The sequence below is a fragment of the Lemur catta genome, chromosome 1 (genome assembly GCF_020740605.2).
Source record: "Lemur catta isolate mLemCat1 chromosome 1, mLemCat1.pri, whole genome shotgun sequence".
Lineage (NCBI taxonomy): Eukaryota > Metazoa > Chordata > Mammalia > Primates > Lemuridae > Lemur > Lemur catta.
The window spans coordinates 47,098,658-47,115,262 of NC_059128.1; the positions used below are offsets into that span (position 1 = coordinate 47,098,658).

The 16,605-nt window shown below is 33.9% G+C and overlaps 1 protein-coding gene across 1 annotated transcript in view; it reads left to right on the forward strand.

Moving 5' to 3' along the window:
* MDGA2 (MAM domain containing glycosylphosphatidylinositol anchor 2) overlaps nucleotides 1-16,605 on the forward strand; it is a 762,383-nt gene that overhangs the window by 390,235 nt on the left and 355,543 nt on the right. The window contains exon 3 of the mRNA XM_045567836.1: nucleotides 15,709-15,883. Coding sequence (XP_045423792.1) covers nucleotides 15,709-15,883 — 175 coding nt within the window. The remainder of the gene's footprint in view (nucleotides 1-15,708; nucleotides 15,884-16,605) is intronic.

A 16,605-nucleotide genomic window follows, 5' to 3' on the forward strand; every position in this document is an offset into this window, starting at 1 on the left:
AAATCTAAACACACTGACAATTTAAATACTGAATGTGAAACTCTTGTAATAGAGCTTACCTTCAGTTGAAGACACAGGAAAATCTTTATGAATTTTTCAAAGTAGGTTCCACATGTTTCATGCAACTTCAAATAATGTCTTTATTTAGCAGAACATGACCTCTGATGGTTCACACGCTGTTGAAGATGCCACTTCTGTCTTCAGTGACCGGTGCCCTAATGTCACTCATTCCTCTTCTTTTCAAAATCACAGAATTGAAGGACATCATTGAAACTCTTGGATTTCATGATAATACTTAGGCAGTTAAGAGTTTATGTCAATATGTCAATTTGACTGGTCAGTTACATTTTATGGTGTTCATTTATAATTATGGAATAAAGTCATAGTCCCCATCTACAGGTACTGCAGGTAATTCTAAGGTGGGTGCCTACATTTGGAGAATGGTGGTTGGAAAGGTGGCCTAGTGGTACTGACATTACACAGTTACTCTGTTTGGCCTGGCTTTAAAGGTGAACCTGACTGAGGGCAGGTGAGAATGAGAGAAGATGAGGTGTATCAGTCAGGGTTTAGTTGCAGATGATAGAATTCATTCTAGCTTGTTTAAACATAAATAGATTAATTACAGTAATTAATTCCTTTACAATACCAAATGTATTGTAAAGGCTGAAGGAAAAGATTCTAAGGCTGTGCCTAATAGAATAACACATAGAATAATACTACAGCCCTCACTAACCGAGAGTACTGCTTCCTCTATGAATATCACAGTGTAACTCTACCAGCCAGTAGTTCAAGAAAAATGCATCTTAATTATGATCAATGTATTAAGCAGCCCACCCTAGAACTCTTGACTCTGTTTCTTAACCATGTATACAGTAATTTGTACTTGCAAAAACTGATTCCTCACAAAATATATCTCTTCTCACTTAATTTGGTTCTGAAGTCTTATTGATAGAACCCAAATTCTGTCTGCAACCTTAGTGAAAAGGAGTCTGGTAAATGTAATTTTTAGCTTTCTGGATTCTGAATTGCAAGAAGGTGTCCTAGCCAAAAGTTGAAAGAGATGATGAGTGACAAATGAACAGTATCCTGTGGTTATATGGGACAATCATATGTGGAAATTTTCTATCCATCTACACCCATAACCCATTTGCTTCTTATTATATTTAAACAAAAGTCAAAATCTCTAACTTGCTATTGAAGACATACCTTGAAATTGCCAATGTGTTGAGGATTATATCCTATCAATTCCCTGTTGTTTGAGGAAAACACTCTGAAGAAGTCTTTGCCAATAGACCTTTCTCTTTTAACTTTTAAATTGTCCTTATTCTCTCTTTGTTTCTCAGCATACAGGTTCAAGTTTCTTTCCTCCTTATCCTTCTTCTTCCCCTTCTCCTTCTTCCTCCTCTTCCTCGCCTTCTTCTCCTCTTCCTTTTCTTCTTCCTCTTTCTCTTCTTCCTGTTCCTCCTCCTCCTCCTCTTGTCCTGGGAACATTCAGTCCCAAGAATCCCAGGTAATGCTATACAGGATAACTGTGTTTTATTCTTCATTTCCATTCCAATTAGGAAAGAACTGTTGGATAGAAATATAATTATGTACAGGAAACTTTACAATGGGTTAGTGAAGTTGAATAATGTGTGCTCTGTTTACCAAGATTTAAAGCAGCCCTCCATTTTCACTTGTTCTTGCAGAAAGGTTTTCTGTCCTACTTTCATTAAACCTACTGGAGTCAGTTTCTCTTAGCATCATAGTGAGACTGAGAACAGGCTCTGGATTCAGATATAGTGGGACTCCCATTCTAGCTCACCTATATTCTATTTATGAGATCTTGCAAAAATCATTTTCCTGTCTGAAGAGTCAATTTCTTCATCTATAAAATGAAGATCTAGTTCTTAATTGATATGATTTTTGTCAATATTAAATGAGGTATATTAGTAAAGCATTTTCCAGAGTAAATCCTAATAAATATTTGCAACTTTTAGTAGAAGTACAGTCATACATATGGTAGTTAGAATCTTGGAACCACAGTTTACTAATTGTGTAGTCCTAGAAAAGTTAGTTAATCTTTCTGAATCTCAATTTAGTCATCTGCAAATTGAGGATTAATAATATTTACTGCTAAGATTTTTATGAAGACAATTAGGCAAAAGTGCCTAGTAGAGAATCCAGCAAAAGATTAGTCCCCATTTCTTCTCTTTCTAAACTTTATTCAAAATTGAAACATGTTAAATATAAATTCTTATAATATTTAACCCTGACATTAATCTAGTGGGCTGAACTATTGCAAATGTGTGTAGGAATAGCAGTCTGTTAATATTCCCTGATTCACAGGTCCTAAAATTAGACCACTGATACAAACATTTAAAATGGTCCTCTTTCATGTGTATTATTTCTTATGCCTCAGTTTAGTTTTTCATATCTTCCTGTTAATAGATTTTAATCACCTGGATGTTAAATGGAGTTGAAGTTGTAAACGGACAGTTATGTGTGAAGGTCATTTATGCCTCTAAGAGTTGCAAGGTGCCCATAAAATATGTTGTTCTTTTTTTTTTTTCTAAATGTTCAAATATTTTGGTCACAAAATATGAGGTAAAATTTTTTCCATAAGATTGAAAATGTACCTACAGGTATTGGATATGTTGTTTTCTCTTTCCAGTTCCAGGTGCGCAGAAAAATGCAGAGGGGCAGATGATTCAATCTATAATATTTCCTAGGCAAATTTAATGTAATTTTCTTGGAGGAATTTTAGATGAATTGTTAGAAAATATGAAATAGAATTGAACTGTGTTATTTATTTAGTAAAGTCTGGCTAAATTTACCTGTTAGGCTAATACTTGAATGTTATAATTATAGACATCTCTGTCAAGCCTATAGCCTTTGAAGGCATTCCCATTTTTCTATAATTGTGCTGGTGTCTTTTTGTAATCCCTTAAATGGCAGGAGTTCATTTGGTTATCATACCAATATGACTTAAGTAGAGTGGTGTCTTGGAGTGAGTGGAATAGAGCAATTTATTTTTTGTAACATATCTAATACTCTGTGGTGTCTGCAATACTGTTATTTTAGATTATATTCTATTATAAAAATCATTAACGAAATTACCACTTCACATTCAACAAGATTGAGAATGATGGTGAAAAAAATCCCATAAGAAACTCATAAGGAGAAGATGGAAATGTTGTTCAGTAGTAACACTTAAAAAAATCCTTAATTTCTAAAACTTGTGGTAAATCAATATTGATTAGTGAGTGTAAAAGTGCTAAATTTAAATTGGGGGGAGCTTTTAACGTTCTGGGAGAAACATTACAGTGAAACTTGAATACCCTCCTGTATTTATTCACTCACCTTACAATAAAAATGTGCTTGAAATATACTATATGTCATTTCAGCACCTTTCCCTACATAAAAATGACATATTGATAATTAAGTTGTGATGTTCCATTTTAAGCTATTAAATGCCCAATTTGATGATTTATTTTTTTCAAACCAAGAGTTTATTTTTTCTCTCATGAACTGCTACTCAAATTTTAAAAATTCTTTTAATATAGAATAACATTTCTAATGCATGCAATATGCTTTATTTCTTTGGGTAGTTTTAGCTGTTTCTCCAAGGGCGTTACTTTCATCATTTTGCATTTGAAAAACAGAGATCTTTCATTTACAGGATCTTCGAATGTTAAAAATGTATTTCTTTCTTTCTTTTCTTTCTTTTCTTTCTTTCTTTCTTTCTTTCTTTCCTTTTCTTTTCTTTTCTTTCTCTTTTTTTTTTTGAGACAGAGTCTCGCTTTGTTACCCTGGCTAGAGTGCCGTGGCATCAGCCTAGCTCACAGCAACCTCAAACTCCTGGGCTCAAGCAATCTTTCTGCCTCAGCCTCCCGAGTAGCTGGGACTACAGGCATGCGCCACCATGCCCAGCTCATTTTTTCCATATATTTTTTAGTTGTCCAACTAATTTCCTTCTATTTTTAGTAGAGACAGGGTCTCGCTCTTGCTCAGGCTGGTCTCGAACTCCTGAGCTCAAAGGATCCACCCGCCTGGGCCTCCCAGAGTGCTAGGATTACAAGCGTGAGCCACTGCTCCCGGCCCATATTTTTTATTTTTTGCTTAATTTAAATTTTTGTCATGATTATTTGGCTGCTGATTACTGAATTCAGAAATAATAGTAGCTTAAACAAGATAGGCATTAGTTCTCTCATAGAAAAAAAGTCTAGTTAAGAGAATATTGAGATACTGTGGTGGCTTCATGGTTTCACCAGGGACCCAACCTTAGCACAAGATTTCTACCTGGAAGTTGGTTGGCCCACAGTCTAAATTGTATCCTGAATTGTCAGCTATCACATTTGAATTTCAGGCAGCAAGGAAGGAGAGGGAAAAAGGTAAATAGTCCCATTTCCTTCTCTTTTTAAGGAACTTCACCAGAATGCTCACATAACACTTCTGTTTACATGGTATATATGTGCGCAAAAAAAAGTTAACCTAGCAGGCCTGAAAATACTGTCCTTAGAAAAACCTGCTTGCAAGATTGGCCTTTGGCTGGCTGGCATCTGGATATGTGGATTTCAGGAGGGATCCTGGCATTCTCTAATTGATGAGTGGTTCACTGCGCCTAAATTGTTTTGATAAACAGTACAGTTTATACTGAACATTTGCTTTACATTTAGGAGATTGGAATTTTGATATATGCTAGGCAAAGTGTGGCTCAGTGACCAGTCCCCAGTAAAAACTTCAGGCACTTATTCCCTAATGATATTCTCTGGAAGACAACATTCCATAAGAGTTGTCATAATTAAAAGTTAAACACATCCTGTGTGAATCTATGGGGAGAGGATTCTTGGGAGCTTATGCCCTTTTCCATCCAAACTTCTCCCCATATGCCTTTTCCTTTTGCTAATTTTGTGATTACTTCTTTCAGTGTAATATATTTATTATAGTCATGAATATGACCATATAGATGTTTCTTGACTTATAATGGGGTTACATCCCTATAAACCCACTGAAAGTTGAAAAAATACATTCAATACACCTAACCTACTGAACATTATTAACTGAGCAAACATGCTCAGAACACTTATATTACCCTATAGTTGGGCAAAATTATCTAACACAAAGCCTGTTTTATAACAGAGTATTGAATAGCTCATGTAATTTATTAAAAATATCAAACTTTAAAATTTGAAGTGCATTTTCTACTCAATGTGTATCGCTTTCACACCAACATAAAGTCAACAAATCAAAGCGAAAAGCCATAAGTTAGACCATCATAAGACAGGGAGCACCTGTGTAATGAGTCCCACAAATCCTCTGTGGACCATCAAACCTAGGTGTGGTCTTGGGAATCCTTGACGAACATGAAAGTCAAGTAAATGATAGTGTTACTACTTCTCAAGTTAGAAAACATATTTTAAAGTCTATCACAAGTATAGTATGTTTCTTTTCTGGGACTAAGATTAATAATATGATATTGGTCTTTATTGACATTCTGTTTTCATCAAAGTGGACTGCAAAGGTTTTGCTCTGAATGATTGGAAGGATAGTAGTGCCAGTAATTGAGAGGAGAAAGACTGGACATACTATGTTGGAGGAGAGCAGGCAGTCGGTGGCTACAAGTCTGGGATTCAGAGGAGAGGCCTGAACAACAAATGCTAATTTAGGAGTCATCATTATGGAATGGTATTTAAAATACTCCATGGGATGACTCCATGGGAAGTGACGCATAGATAGAGAAGGACCAAACTTTTAAGTACTCAGCCATTCAGAGGTCAGGAAGATGAGTAGGAACCACAAAAGGAGATCAAAAAGGAATGGCCAGTCAAGAAATAGCTTAACAAATTTCCTTCCATTTGCCTTATGGGAAACTTGGAGAATAGTTTTACAATTTTTCCTGTTTTTCCAGAGCTTACATGAAATGCATTCCTTATGAATTTTGGTAATGATAAAAATGAAAATATTTAAATTTCAATCATATTTAAATATATTTGGCACATTGATATTTTCATGCCAGTTGTATTGCAGTGCTGATTCATTTACCAGTGTATGTCTATTCTAAAACTTGAGTGGTTTTATGATGAACTAATGCATAGCTCATATCTCTTGCCCTTTTGTTTTTATTTTTATATTATTTTTTCTTCAGTATCACTAGTTCTCTTGAAGGAATTTATCTTTATACATTCACTTTTTTCCATTTATCCAACTTTATCTTAGTCCTGTTTAATCCTCCTAATTGCTAATTCAGTAACTTAAAATGTGACACCAGGAAGCTATCATTTGATAGTTTCCTCTAACTTCAACCACCCATGTTCAAAATATAATTCTATGCTTATGAAGAGAAATGTGCAAAAACATTTAGATGGATTCATATAAATTCATCAAAATTATAGAATTTAAGTAAAAATCCTGCTGTGTATGTTCTAAAATGAAAGCAGATGAGTAGATTCAACTTCCATTTAAAGAAGTATGTATTAAACAACATCTCAATTAGCTGAATCTCATTATATTGTGGGTACCTCCTAGAGTGGGATTTTATCTAATTCATATCAGTATTGTTAACAGAATTATAAGGCCAGGAATCCATTCAAGCAACAATGATTTTGTTAATGACTACCATGGCCCAGACTCGATTCTTTGGGCTAGAGATACCAAGATCAAGAACAGTCCTTGCTGTAATGAGCTTACAGTTTATTAAAGGCAAAAAAAATTAAGTCTTAGATCTGGTTCTTTAGAAATAGAATTTGAGGTGATTATTAAGGAGGTGCCCTTAGGAGAAACTGACAATGGAACAAGAGAGCAGGAGAGGAAAGGGAGGAAACTGGGCAAGGATGTGATTTCAGGAAGTTAGCTTCAGCCTGATACTGCAACGGAAGTCTGGAGTGTAAATTGTGCTGCAGAATCTGTCCCAACTGGAGGCAGAAGAGCAGGGTTTTTATATCCCATGCTAATCATTCATTGGCATTCACTCACTAATCATACTGAGAGTCACTGGGGTAGGGAGTAAACTCCCAAGATTTCCAAGGATTTACCTCTGGGAACGAAGTGACTCTGTATCCCCAGGACCTTCTTTTATGAGAAACAAGGAGTCCTAGTGACATATAAAAAGGGTAAAGGAATCTATACAAATCAGGCAGAACACCAATTATTTGCTATGACATATAAACAGCTAATTTCTATAGCATGTGATAAGTACTCTCATAGACAGAATTTCAGGTGCTATGGCAACAGGAAATAATAGAGCTTTATGGGAGAGAAAAGGCTTTCTAATAAAGTGATTCCTAGAGGATCACAGGACTTTAACTAGATACTAAGTGAAGGAAAAAAGGAGAACTTTCAGGTCAGAAAGGAACCCAGTGTACAATGTAGCACAGTCTCATGGTCATGAAAGAACTGGAGCTGTAAAATAGGGAGAAAAAAATTTCTACTTTTAGGTGTATATTGGGATTAAAGTCAGAGGATGGACTGTCAAAGCATTTCGTAATCTTTTAAGAAAGTGAAATCCTGTTAATGGCTGTTTGGGGCTCAAGAGAAATGTCTCAGTTGTACTGCAAAATCAAACCTCTTCCTGATGCGATCTCCATTAACCCCCAGCATTTCATATGTATAAACATTGGCACCAAGATGGACCCTCTTTTCTCATCTCTGGTTTGAAATAATTCTAGAAGGCCTTGCTGTAGTGTACCATATACATACAGGAAGTCTGACACTGTTATAAACAACCAAATTTATTTGATTTATCCCATTGTTTATTCACATAAGTGAATAAATTCCTCAAAGGTTAAATACAAAGAAAAACCCGAGTCAAAAAAAAAGATCAGAAAACCTAGTGTTGTCTGCCTTAAGGCCTATCTAGTGTACAGAAATACCATGTCCTCAACCCATCATTTTCCTTCTGTTTCTAATTCATCTTACATGATGATTCCTTCTCCTTTACCATCCTATTTTCTGGCTGGTAAGAGGAGCTACCTTGTGACCTCCTTGTTCTTCAGACTTCTGTTTTTTAATCATTGCTGCCATGAGCAATGATGTATGTATCAAATCTTATTTGCATGTATCAAAATGTGGCTCTAACTTTCAGAAATGTTTTTAAACTGTATATTGTAACATTATTAATAGTAGTGATAGTAGTGTTAATAGTAATATTAGTAATTGTGATGCCTAATATTCTGGGCATAGTAGTAAAATATAGTGTTTTATGCATACAGTATAGAAATTTTCAGGTTAAAATTTTGTTGCTCTGTTAGACAATTGTGGTTCTTTTTATAAAATCAGATTTAGAAGCATGCATGACATGTTGCTATAATTTATTGTAGACTGATACAATTTATTAAAAACTGAACTTGTATGATCTAGAGTCCTGTGCCATTCAGAATTCTATTTATGGTATTAAGTGATTCAAATAGAACCTATTTCCTCTGTAATTTTCCCTGTTATTAGTGCAGGAAAAGAGCATAACCCTTATTTTCAAAACTCTAATGAGCGCTGTCTGTTCATAATGACCTCCCATATAGATATTCCTTAATACACTTTCAGGCTGATATTCTGCAACTGACTTTTTAGGTTTAGCTCCCAAAGACTCTGGTGGCAGATCATCCTGGTGATTACAGAAGATCAGATGATGTTTATCTTATTTTTTCTCAGGCCTTCTTTTACAGATGAAGGGTCTTCTTTCAGAGTACAAATAATGCTGGGACAAAGCTCAGAGTGATCTTAGTATGCTTGGCTTTACTCCTTGGCAACTGATAGAAAGCAGCTTCAATTTACAAATCCTCATTCACTGGATGTTAATTAAAGGATAGAATGTAGAATTCTCCGCACTGTCACGGTCTGAGTTCTTACTGAGTTTGTAGCATCTATGCAATATACGATTTTTAATATTTTACAAAGATTATCTCAGTTAACATTGAGAGTGTTTAAGGCTATATAAAAGCAATGATGTTTCAGAAGTATCATTATATCAAAAAACAAAATAGAAAACTGTCTATTGGCAATTAGATAACCCTAAGCTAAGTGTTATGTTCTGCAGCCGAAGAGGATCTCCATGTTGTTTCTACAGACTAGGAAGAGAGTTCCCCTTCCCCCCAAAAAATGTATTTGCTGAATTCTACTATCTGTCTTTTTCTTTTAGTGTTATTTTTATAGAGATGACTGTCTTGTTATATTTTTGTAAGAGGATTTAAACACAAAGCATATTTAATAACATAGCATATCTGAAATGGGATATATTGTATTCCCATTGTGGAACTATTAATAGTAGTAGTCCCAAATATCCATTCTATTCTTTTTCCAGAGGTAAGAAACTATCACATTTTAGCAAAGGGTTATGAGGGAGGTGCTGGTGAGAGTAAAGAGTTTCCCAGTCTTTCTTGTACTAATAGCTAAGCATGACGATATAACTATGTCACGCAAGCAGAGTATCATGAGGTGGCTTCCTAGGACCTTCTGTAAAAGATACTTTTTGCTTCTTCTTCTTTGTTTTTTTTGAGACTGAGTCTCACTTTGTTGCCCCGGCTAGAGTGAGTGCCGTGGTGTCAGCCTAGCTCACAGCAACCTCAAACCCTGGGCTTAAGCGATCCTTCTGCCTCAGCCTCCCGAGTAGCTGGGACTACAGGCATGCGCCACATGCCCGGCTAATTTTTTCTATATATATTTTTAGTTGTCCAGATGATTTATTCCTATTTTTAGTAGAGACGGGGTCTCGCTCAGGCTGGTCTTGAACTCCTGACTTCAAGCGACCCACCCGCCTCGGCCTCCCAGAGGGCTAGGATTACAGGTGTGAGCCACCGTGCCTGGCCCTTCTTCTTTCTTAAACTAACTCAAGGAGGAGTTTAGGGTAGAGCCCAACAGCCTACATTACATTAAAATAAATTCAGATGAGATTTATTTATTTATTCATTCATTCATTGATTTATAGAGGGTACTTGAGGGTTATATTTTCCTCTGTATACTCTTTTCACTTTATTCACAGATTTTTAGATGAAATGGTTTTCTATTCATTGGCTTCTGGTTAGTTACAAATTTTCCTTTTAATTTTCTCCTTGAACAATGACTGGATTTCCATGTATTACTCATCTTTTGATAATTTATTTATAATTGTATTGAACTAAGTCTAGCTAACATGGCCAGAACTATCTCTACTTTTTAATTAATTAAAGTCTTCTTTGCTGCCAACTGCATGATCAATATTTGTAAATATTTAGGTTATTAAATATGAAATGTCTGACTTCTTTAAGTACTAAATTTGACAGTTGATATCTCTGACATTTCACTTTGACACTGTTTTTTTTTTTTTATTGTGAAAGTACATCCTCAGTCTTTTCAACACATGATTTAGTTTGTGATTACCCTTCATATTTTTTTAGAGCAATTTTTGTGGAACCATGGATAAATCAAAAACTCAAATTATTCTTGAATATGAGTTCTATCCTGGAACCAATGCAGTGCAGACAGCTCAAAATATTGATGAAGTATTTGGGAAGTATGTGGCTAATGAACACACAGTACATCCTTGGTTCGAGAAGTTCCATTCTGGTGATTTTAAACTCGAAAAGGAGCCACATGGACGACCTGAGACCAAGGTGGATAATGATGAGCTGAAAGCTGTAGTGCAAGTGAATCCAACTCAACCTATGCGTGAATTAGCAGCAAGGTTTGACATTACTATTCCAACAATATTGGACCATTTGAAATAAATCAGCAAGGTAAAGAAGCTGTATAGATGGGTACCACATGAATTAAATGAGCATCAGAAGAGAAATTTTCTAGAAGTTTGCCTTTCTTTGCTATCACAACATAAAGGCTAACCATTTATATTAATACATTGTACTGTTATGTGTGATGAAAAATGGATTCCTTTTGACAATCACAAGCATTAGACACAGTGGTTGGATAAAGATGAAGTGCTGCAACACAGTCCAAAAGCTGGATATTCATCAAAAAAGCTAATGGTATCTGTTTGGTGGTCCAGCGCTGGTATTTTCCACTACAGCTTCATGAAACCTGGTCAATCTATTACAGTGGATATCTACTGCAACCAACTAGATAAAATGATGAGGATTCTTGTGATTAAGCAGTTGAGTTAGTCAACAGAGAAAGGCCACTCTTGCAAGACAATGCTCGACCACATGTCACACACACAATGCTGCTCAAACTATAGAAGTTGGACTTGGAAACTCTGTCACCCACCATATTCACCAGACCTTGCACCAACTACCACTTCTTCTAGCTTTTGGCCTACTTTTTGCAAGGAAAAATACTCAATTCTCAACAAGCTGTGGAAAACACCTTTTGTGATTTCATGGCCATTGGCTCTTCAGGCTTCTTTGCTGCTGGCATAAACACACTACTGTTTAAGATGGTAAAACTGTGTCAATAGTCCAGGTGCATAGTTTGATTAATTGTACTACTTCTTGTTTGAGATGTAATAAACTACACTTTTGATTCAAAATCAGACAATTCATATTTTAATGACCTAATACTTAATGGACATAAGAACAAAATCCATAGTTCTATGGATAAAGTTTGTATATACTTTTTAACCATACCTATTGTTTATATTTTTTCAGTTTCTCCCTATCTTACTTCTTAATGGAAAAAAATTTGTTATTATCTATTAATAGAATTCCCTAATTATCAGAGAGGAGTATTGGAGTTTCTCACTGCAATTGCATATTTCTTAGATTCTTCCCTTCCTAATTATATTTGCTTTAGTGGCTCTCTACTTTACTGAATACCAATTAACAACAATATATTTTTGCTTTCGACTTTTAACACTACGTATGGTAATGACTTTCTTTTCCTGTTAGTGTTTTTAGCTGAAAGTTTCTTATTAATTTAATTCAATTTCTTATAAATATTGTCATTCATGATTGATTTAAGTTTATATATTCCTATTATGACTTCATCCATGCCTTCCTTTCCAGTCTTGGTTTCCAATCATTTATTGTTACCTTGTTTTTTGTTTTTTTTTAAAGTGTGTGTGTATGTGTGTGCATGTATGTATATATATGTGTATGGAAAACTGCATATAGGCTTGTTTTAACTTTTAAACTCAATCTAATTGGCTCTTTTAATGGGTGAATTAAATCTGTTCACATCTAGTCTATAGCTGATATAACTGTTCCATCTTACTCTATAGTGATCTATTGCACAGCATGGTGATTATAATTAATAATAATGTATTGTGTATTTTACAATTGCTAAAAGAGTATATTTTAAATATTTTTGCCACAAAAATTAATAAGTATGTGAGGTGATAGATTTGTTAATTAGATTGATTTAATCATTCCACAATGTAAACATAAATCAAAACATCACATTGTACCCTATAAATATATACAATTTTCATTTATCAATTAAGAATATAATTAAAATAAATGTATCTATTTAAAATTATACATTTCTCTTTCCCCTTTGCCGTGTTTTTGCTCATTTTATCAAGTTTCTATTCTTTTCACTCTTTCCTCTTTATCTCACTTTTCCTTTCATGCATGTAACTGTGCATTTTCCTATTCTTTTAATTGACATTTATGCTTTTATTATTATTTATAAACAAGATACCTACATTTCTCTCACAGATATATACTCTTTATCCTTCTAACTCTCCCCAAATTTAATATTCTAGAAGGACTTATTTCTCTCCTCTCCTTTCGCTCCATCCCCACAAGATCTTAAAAATTTTACCTCCAATTTTAGTGCTTTCCACCCCAAGCTTCTAGGTTTTTCTCAGTTATTACAAATCCCCTTATTCTGTGTCCTTTTGGTTTTAAGAAACTTTATTTAGTACTTAAATTGTATATTATCCAGGCACATTCTACTTATCCATTAAATGCACGTATATTAACTGCTCGTCGCCATGTGCCTTTCCACATCTTCTCCAAATTGAAGACCTTAGACACAGTTCGTTTGTTGGGCACCTAGAGTACTGTTTCAAGTATTTTTGTCAAGTCGCGTTATTTGAACATGACGTTACTGAATGTTTGCATATCAGTGAATATTTTTCTTTCACACTAAGGTGAATAAGATCTTGAATGAGTATCAAATATTGGGAGATGTCCCCACCCCCATCTTTTTTCAGTAAAGGAGGATGCCATGCCACTGTTTTTGAGCCTTCATTGTTGGAGATGAGAATCCCGAAGACAAGCTGACCTCCCATACCACTCCAGGCATATCAGTTAGAATTAGGTTTGGCTGTTAGTCACAGAAAACCCAGAAAAAGAATAGAACAAGATAGAATTTATTACTCCTAATGTAGAAGACTACGGCTATAAATTTTTCAGGTCAGGTAACACCATAACTCTGTGTTATTAGGTATTCAGATTTCTTCTGTTTTACTGCTTCGTTGTGCTTGACTTTCATTCCAAATCAGCTCATGGTTCAAGATGGAAGCCAGCAGAAATATGCAAAAATATGCAAAATGTAGAGTGTTACTTCCCTGATAAGGACATTTCTGCGTGAAACACACTGGCCAGCTTGTAGCTGAACCGATGGCTGAGAAATGCCTTTTTCTGGGCAGCCATGTGGTAATTAATAATTTGGAGTCCAGGAATAAGGAAAGAGTTAACATTGGGAATAAGCAGGCCCTGACGCTTTATAAGTTTGTTTCTTTTGCCTAGAAGTCTCTACAGTTTTCTTCATAGGCATTTATGGAGGTTTCTTTTCTTATCAATTAAGTATATAGCCTGGAAACCTTTCCCAATGAGATTTATGTCTTTCCACCACTCAGGAATATTTCCTTTCAATATTTATTTTTAAAAAGTAGGAGAAAAAAGGGAAAAATTTTTTTCTAAGTGAATATTTGCATTCCTCTCTACTTCTATTATTTAAATTCCCTATTTCCTATGTTTTATTAGAGAATTGTATTTCATTTTTTAACTTTATTTATAATAAACACAATATTTGCTCATGGCAAAATGAATTAAGCATAATAAGACTTTAAAATAAAAATTAAAAATTAATATCCTCTTCTTACTCCCAGTCCCATTTATAGAGTTAAATTTCATGTGTTTCCTTGTGAAATTTTAGCAAACATATCTGTAATATGTCCACACACATATACACACATATACTCTTTCTTACACAAATGAGACTATTCACTTCTGCTTCTTGCTTTTTGTCTTTTTTCACTTAATAATACATTTTGTATTTTAATTCTTTTAATGACTTCATTCAGTTCAATTTTAGAGCCAATCAATTTATAACAACTTTCCCATCATTTGATATTTATATTGTTTTCAATGTTATACTATTACAAATGCAGTAGGCTCATTTTTCTGCATTCTTGTACAAATATGTTAGTAAGGTAAATTTTAAGCAGAAATTTGCTAAATCAAAGGGTAAGTGAGTATCCTTCCTTTTTTCACATAATTTATAAAATTATTTTTTTCTTTTTATGGGCATGTTAGTAATAAATTTATAAACTGCTTGAATCTAGGTATCAGCCATTTACTTCTTTGTGTATTTCATGTACTTAGAAGGTATTTTATAAATATTTGATGTTTTGTTTTGTTATTTCCTGAATTTTTATTAATCTTTACATACCATTTTTATTTAATTCCAAATTAAGTGCAAACATGATTGTATTTATATACTGATATCTTAATGATATGGAGAACTTTTTAAGGACACTTTTAATGCCATTAGATTATAAATTTTAATTAACATTCTATAAAAATAGGCAGAGACAAAGGCAGTATTATAGGAACTTAAATTTTGAAGCATCAGTCTTTAGTTTCATTTTTCATGTCTCGTCATATGTGTCTGACCAGAGAATGTCTATTGGCCGTTTCTGAACTTTAAAATAAAGTCAAACAAAAATATATTATACAGCAGGGGCAAGGAGAGAAATAAAATCAAATCCTTTTTACTTTCTATTTTGTATCACTCTACAGCACCAGCATGTAGCTTTTGTTCAGGTTTTATAAACTAAAATAAACAAAATTTGAGTTGAATGTCAGTCATTATTGCTAGCAAAATGAAGTCTGTTGTACACAGCTGTGTTTAAAAGAATGATATTGTTTATAATGAAATGTTTTAGATATGCAGAGTGTTTTGGCAGTTTAGTAGAAATGTTCTCCTTGAAAAAGTTTACACTTTTTTTGAAAATAATTATTGATGTAAAATAAATTCTAATTATCAAAATAGATAAATCATTTGTGGGCTTATTAAAGCAAAGCCATTAAAGAAAAAAAGAACCCTCTTTTAGCAACCAGGTGTTAAAATTATACATAATCTCAATAAGCCATTATGGTAATATGTCTAAACTATCCAAATCAAATAGGAAATTTAAAATAAATAATGAAGTATGTCCAAAAATAAAATGAGAGCCTACATGGACTAAATAAGGAAAAAATATCTCACAAGGTTTAGAAAATATGAAAAGGAATTAAATGTGCAGCAAAAGGAGAACCTAATCCATCTTTCAATGTGCCACTGATATTTAACTCCCTTTATATTATAATTTTTATTGCCCTCCACACTGATTAGTCTATTGATGAATTCTATGCAACTGAATTCAAATTATATACACTATGTGATGATGAAATTACATTTAAAATTTTATAAGTTAATTGTGTCTATAAATTTTTTAATAATTCTCAATAATTTGACGGGAGAGGCAATGTAGCAGCTCTCTCTGAAAGCAAACTCTTCAAATGAGTAATTGCTATTTGATTTTTCTGTGGGAAAACCAACCTAAAGTAACAATCTTTGTTGATGCTTGCTCAGATCAGGTGGACCAAAACAGCAGGAAGTGCCTCTGACAGATTCCAAGACTCAAGTGTCTTCAATGAGACTTTGAGGATTACAAATATTCAGCGACACCAAGGAGGCCGGTATTACTGTAAAGCAGAGAATGGCTTGGGGTCCCCAGCGATAAAGTCAATCAGAGTGGATGTGTACTGTAAGTAAATTTCCCAGAACATTTGCATTAAGCCTAGTATGGGTTTCTTTTATCCTACAACTATAGTTTTCTCAAAAACCATAAATAGAGTTCTGTTTAGTTCAGAATGAAAAATGTATAAGATAATATCTCCTTTAAGACATTCTTGAAAAAAGAAATCTTTAATAAAAATTTCATAATTTGTATGATATAACAATACATATTCATCATAGAACATTTAGGAACAACATTAACAAGAAGACAATAAATATTTCTGGTAATCCCACCAATAACTGCTAGTGTTTTAATATATTTACTTTTTATCTTTATATATAAATATATACATGCATTTCTATATTTTTATGAAAAACGTCATGCTATATATACTTTTAACTTGTGTTTGTTAATTTTACCTGTGTGTGAAGACAGCTATCCTTACTTTTTAATATACATCATGTGAGCAGAGAAATCTGAATTAGTTTGTGAATGACCAGAAATCTCTGCGTGTAGTCTGTTTTGGATCCAACCCTATTGAAAGTAATCAGCACCAACCCTGAGCAGTACTATGCCACCTGAAAAGTGTTTGTTGATTTATTTTCGTTCTTAGTCTCATTTTCTTACTTCTTTTTCTTGGCAAATATATTAAAATCTTGGTCTTCTTACTTTTTTGCCCACCAAAACAAAGCAAGGACTTACAATCAATCTGGTCTTTTTCACAGGTTTATCTATCACTCCGTTAGGTT